Here is a 6,584-nt window from a genome sequence, read left to right as displayed (position 1 = left end):
GTCAAGAAGGAATTTAGGAAAATGCCTCAAGCAAGCTAAAAGTTAAGTCTTATTTTGCTCCAGGCTATTCTTACAATGTCTATTCTCTAGTCTTATATTGTTACCTGAAACATTCTGGTCAAAGACTACTTGCTTCATTTACAGTAAACCAGCATCTTCTACCTGAAGCAGCTGCATTTTCTTTGGGGATTCTTTGTTTAGTTGTATGAGCTGTTTTTCACCCAAATTAACAATTATGTCATATATATTTTACAAAACTGAATGTGTGAATATTTATCTTGAAAGCAGAATGGAATATTATGTTGTATGTCTTCTTTAATAATAGGTACCTGTTTATTTTTTGTAATATTTGTCTATTTCCCAAAGAGGGGAGACTGAGTAGAATCCTCTATCAACATACCTCTGTTTCATATAGCCTAGTAGTAGTATTTTAGAATTTATTCCAACCTTTGAATTTTAATAATCAATGAAACAACACAAGTTGTTGTGCCCTGCCCCTTTCACATACCAAATAGGAGAAAGATATTAGGTAAAGCACATCCTACAGGAGAAAACAGGGACAAACAGGCTATTCTGGTGTAAAGAACTAGAATGATTTTGAGAGATGATGCCTGAAATCTCTGGTGTTCTATCCTATGAGCTCACCTGTTTGCTACACTCAATTTTGAATATTTTTTCATCAAGGTACAGATAATGGTAATAAAATCCATGGTCTATAATTTGGAAATATTGAGAAATACATTACAAGTCATTCTATTCTTTGCAGCAGTACAAGTCTTGGGCACTCAAGTCTAAGAGTAGCCAATCAAATGCACCAAGCTTCTAGGATAAAGTGTTCAAGTAAGATCAATTTAGTATCCATTATAAATCTTGCTTTATCTGAAATAATTTCAATTGAATGTATTTATAAAGATGCCTCCGTTCATAATTCCTTTTCATTAAATTGAGGGAAGAGAAGAAAGGAAATGAATACATAGATAACAGCAATTTAAAAGAAAGAATGTGCATTCAACATCCAGGTGAAATAAATTTGACATTTTCAGCATGATCAAGACATCAGAAACAAATATGTTGATAACAGTAACTATATTATTTAAATTTTGAAGTAAATGTATATGAGACTGCATTACACTGAGCCATAATATTGGAACATCTAATCCAGTATTTTTAAATAAGTTTAAGTAATTGTCTTTCAAACACATCTTCTTGATTTTGTATCACTAGGATCCCTAGTGATACTGGGGGGGTGGGGGATGTCTTCTTGGGGTCAATTTCTCTAATTGCTGTTGTGTATCTTATTGAAGACAGAGGACAATTCAAGAGAGAAAATAAAACATGTAAGATTGTGAAATCAATCTTCTTTCATCAACCCTAAGCATTTTCAGAAATATAGGAATAACTCAAAGTTACCAATTTGATCAGTAATACGCTACTTCAGCTGAAAAGCAGCCTTTGTAATATTTACATTCCGACACAGATAAGCAATAAGTAGAATCAAATGTCCCCAGAATTTTGACATAAACTATTTTGATGATAATGTTCATAAGTCATATCAGATACTTCAGACACATGCCTACCAAAGTGGCTAACTGCTTTTCTAACAAGATTGTGAAATTAGAGAAGATTTTAAATAACCATTAACATACTTTTCAAATGTTTGCATGAAATACTAATTTCATCATTTTATAAGAACTCAACATTCATGCCAAGCAATCACATTGAAAATAGTTTCTAATAAAATCTGTTATCACAAAAGGTGGCAAAATGTACTCAAAAGCAGCTTCTTTATTACAGGGTTTGAAGTATACATACATACCCCTCCAGTGCAAAATAGTCCCACAGCACTACTGACTCTCAGTTCCCCACCCTTTCCAAAACAATACTACCTGGGGACAGCTATAATGACAAACAAAATCAAGCAAGCATTAAGAAATATGCACAATGTTTGATATTATCTCTATTCAGGAGCAATTGTAGTTTTAACATTAGAAAACAAGCAAATCTTGAATCACCACCACATAAACACTCCCAGAATTTTCACTAACACATGCTCTAATTTGAATTTCACTGCTTACGAGCAATTGCATGTAGTTGCTGGGCTTGTATTTTAAGCTCACAATTATGAACTTCAAGCGGTTCAAAATATTAATTTCAATTGTAGGAATGATCCTCCCTCCTTAAAATTGGATTTAAAGTCCAATTTTCTCTCTAAACACTTCTTAAATGTTCTTCTAATTTATAGGCATACCCCAGACCTCTTCTCTTCAATACTTCTTATGTTGTATACTCAGAGGTAGCAAGCTACAGAAAGAAAGAAGGCATGGAAAGTCTCCCTCCCCATCATCTGAGCTAATGTCTTAAGAATCTAGCACAAACCTGAATGTGGAAGAAAAAAGAACCATCATTTATCCATTTTACAGCATACGCTGCCTATCATATCAGCAAAACATAGAGGGGTAGGGAAAAAGAAATATTGGCATTTATGGGAATCATATAAATTCAAGTGCCTCCAAAATAAACAATTTCACAAATGCAAATTAGATAGCTAACATATCTAATTGCATGTTCCTACATAAGCACTATCTAAAGTTAATACGGCACTTTATTTTTTAGTGGCAGATTTAAGAACAAATAAAATAAGCTTACTGGAAAAGGAACAAAATAAGAATACTGTTGACAAATATAATATTTTGAGGGGAAGAAAAGTTAAACTGCTATTAAAATAATTGAATACTTTTAGGCTAAACTCTTCAAAGTTGATCAACCACTCCATTTTCAGATATTCTAGCTGATTCAAGATTAAATTCAAAGGATAATTCATATTAAAATACACCTGCATATTCTACCACTGTATCCCATACACCTTCTAACCTAAGCAGACATCAAAACAGAGAAGGGATGTATTAGGTATTTACTAATGTTTTTTTAGGACATGGGACATTAGATATGACTGCAGAGAGCCTGACTTTTGTCTTCCTATTAAAGAAAACCCATACTGAAAATTGTAACAAGTTGTGCATTTTGACTCACAATGTTACTATTTCCAAGTAACTATACTTCACTAGATATTATGTTCCAATTCACTGTCACAAACAAGTGTAAGTACCACTGTCAACCCTGACTTAGCAAGTAGGAATAGGCAATGCTTTAGATTTGACTCTTTAAAGAATGCTTTAGAGCACATAAGGCCAGGAACATGGCAGCTGTCTGCAGCTCTTTAAAGTAGACCCATCTTTCCCCAGGATCATGGTAGCTGTAGAGGACAGCTATGTGATCCACAAAAAAATGAAACTACTTTAAAAAGGTGCAGATAGATGCTACATTTATGTTCCAAAGTTCCATTTCCAATTGATGTTTACACCAGTGTACCACCCTAATAAGGGCTGGTACATAGCACACATAATGCAAATGACCATCCAGCCTTCATCTAATGAGAGTATTGATATCTCATTTGAACTTAACTATTGGTCAGTATATAACTACAAATGCAGAATACTGCTTGCACTATTCCAGCAAATGTCTAAATCAAAAAACATGCAAATTCAACAAATTCTTGCAAATGATGTTCTTCTTCTGAAACTGTGAAGGACCAGAAATGTATATATAAAAATAAAATCCACAAATAAGAATACACCTTTTTTGGAGAAAGTACCTAATCTCCTGAACATCTGATGGCCAAACATAATTACTAAACCTTTTTATAGGGAAAGAATGACCTTTCACATGATTTTATTGTCACTGCCAGCAATTCTTAATTTCTGTATGTAAAGTTAAGAGTTTTGTAAATAAACACCAATACAATCTGTATTTTAATGGACAAATGCAGCAATCATTGAAGGGTTAAGATGTTTAAAGTCCAATATGGTGACCAGCTTGCCTACTTAGAATGAACTGTGTTTGAAAATTCTTTCTTGATGCATGTTCTGGCAATATGGGAACTTCCAGTATAATTAGAAATGTGAAAGAGTGACTTGATATAATGCGTTTTCATTGTATTACTAGTTTCTTGGCTCGTTTATTACAGAGTACCTGAGATGCTGGGAAAGCTATGAATATAGTGCATTGAAAGGAGGTGAAATAGTGAGTTTTAGTAAACAGGAGGAAGTTTACCAATAATCCAGACAGTTTATACCCCAGGAGACACATCTTCCATTTCCAGTTCAGAAGGCAAACATCAGCAACTCAGTGCAGTTGTATAAACAGCATCAATTCATCCCACATTAAACTACTTTCTTGGCACAATTTATTTTTCCTGGCCCAAACAAACAAGAAATCACTATTAGAATATCATTAACAATATTCTATTCTAAAGTGTCAGTTTAACAGCCCTCTAAAAACATTTTAGAGTTTTAAAAAAGTGTTCATGCTATAGATATTAAAACTGCAGTCACTCCATCAGGAGCCTCAGTTCTCTTTTAAACAATTCTCTGTGTCCTAATCGGTTCAATGACACACAAAACCTTCAGTTAAAAGGCAATAGTTTGTTATCGTGAAAAGTGTCACACGTATCCTTAGTAAAATAAATTATTATTGTATTGTACACTTCAAGACATTTGTTAGGCTCAATTCAGCTAAATTTTATTATTTGTTAAAATGAAGGGCAATAAAGTGGCATCACATAATTTTTCATTTGTTTGAGATCAAGTTTAAGCCACTTTTTTCGATGCACCTTTCAGCATGTACTGTGTATTGCTTTTGGTTTCAGTGATACCATATTAAGGAATGCTATCCTATTAACAGAAAGTAGGGAATTTAAAAATAAGAAATATTATTGGTTCTATAGCAACTGTCCATTGAAGAAACTATACTAATTTACTTTTCATCAGGCTGCATGACTATTTCAGAATATTTTTAATGTATTTTAAGCATATAAGGGGAAGGAAGAATTATCTATTAAACTGGAGTACTGCAGGTTTAATTTCACATCTTGGCTATACTGTGACAAAGAAGTAGTCACCAAATATAGCAACTAGGTCCTGTCTCAAGCCAGGGATGAACTAATGCCCCTCCCCAAATCTACCCAGATCCACCCCCTCCCACAGCCCTTTCCAAAAACAAGACAACACTGTTGGCAAATCAAGACAGTATGAAACATCAACAGAAATAAAAATGCGATGTGTGCCAATGCATCAGGTTAACTATCCTATTAAATGACACAGATCCCCATACAAACAATTCTACTTGGGAACTAGCTGTACCTTTGCTGCTTAAGAAATTAACTCTACAATTTTGAGTGTGCTCCATGATACAATATTACAAACAAAGGAGACTAGACATTTGCAATTTTTCCCTGGGAATTCTTTTCAGGGACAAGGTGACTGTCCCACCAAGAGGTGACACTCAAAAGTACAATCCAATGCTTTAGCACAAATTACAATATCCAGTTCAGTAAGATGTAAGGCATATGGACCAAAAAAAGGAAGAAGACACCAGCAGTATGCAACAGGAAGATAAATCATTTTACACTATTAAAAGCATTAGTGCCTGATGTTCCAGTTCACATTTTTTAAAATCATTTCAAATCCCTGATTCCTATTTACTGAAGTTGGAATTCATTAAGCTTCTGAACCCATATGCTTTTGAATGAATGGTGACCAATTCTTTGTGCTTCTGTCCATTGTTACATGACATACTGATTGAAACTATGGAAAGAATTGAGCACCAGGGATGCTTTGCAAGTCTCCTTCAAGTCTCATTGTATTAAGTTTGGGTCAGGGAACAGGATGCAGGGAATGAAACTGGCCCAGCCACTAGCACTATCATAAAGAAATGCTTTTAAAGAACAAGGCAGACAAGTTTATGAAGCCCTCTTTATAGAAGTAGCTTGGTTTTTTTAAAAAAAAATCTTGCAAAAATCAGTGTTAGATTTCTCCCTCTAAAAAATGTTACGTGCAGATGTGGAGCAAGTGGCCACCACACAGACCTCAACAGTACCTTACAGTACAAAATCTAAGACATAAAGACTGGATCTCACATTTGTAGCCTTCTTTACTGAAAAGATAAGAGATTTGGCTATGGCTGGAATAATATACAAGAACATTTCAGAAGACAAGGCATAGATGAAACTAATAGCCTTGCTGTTCACATTGTCAAAATTTTGTTAATAGGGAAGGGGCACTTCATGCACAAAATGTGTATTACAAAATACATATCCAAGAAAAAGCAAAAACAAAAAATCCCAAACCACCCACTTTGCACTATAATGCAACACTCAAACATCTGCTCTGCCAAAGGCTGCTGCACATGTCTTGTTTACCAAATAACACATGTGAAAGCCGCGAGAAGAGGGGAAGAAAGGAAATCCAAGTTTCAGTCTATGTTTCAAACTTTTCTGATAGGGTTATCTTCAGTCATCTGATGTCGGATAGTGTGCTCTCCTTCGAGAATGATGTGGTCACAACAGGAGTGCCATTATTAGCCAAATAGCCTTGCCTTAAGGTTTCAAAGTATGAAGCCTGTACAGGTTTGTGATACTGCAGAACTTTTATGGCATCATCTATCTTAAACCATTCCCTTTTCCTTCCTGCAAATAAATAAAGAGGGGAAAATATTAAACCTCAACAACTGAAGTATTTACAATCCTC

The 6,584-nt window shown here is 34.5% G+C and overlaps 1 protein-coding gene across 1 annotated transcript in view; it reads right to left on the bottom strand.

Moving 5' to 3' along the window:
* The window catches only part of NUDT3 (nudix hydrolase 3), a 30,987-nt gene continuing 24,403 nt past the window's right edge, over positions 1 to 6,584 (bottom strand). The window contains exon 5 of the mRNA XM_081324583.1: positions 1 to 6,523. Coding sequence (XP_081180709.1) covers positions 6,351 to 6,523 — 173 coding nt within the window. The 3' untranslated portion in view covers positions 1 to 6,350. The remainder of the gene's footprint in view (positions 6,524 to 6,584) is intronic.

Source organism: Vipera berus (genome assembly GCF_964194415.1).
Source record: "Vipera berus genome assembly, chromosome: 3".
Taxonomy (NCBI): Eukaryota; Metazoa; Chordata; class Lepidosauria; order Squamata; family Viperidae; genus Vipera; species Vipera berus.
This window is presented reverse-complemented; position numbering and strand designations above follow the sequence as displayed.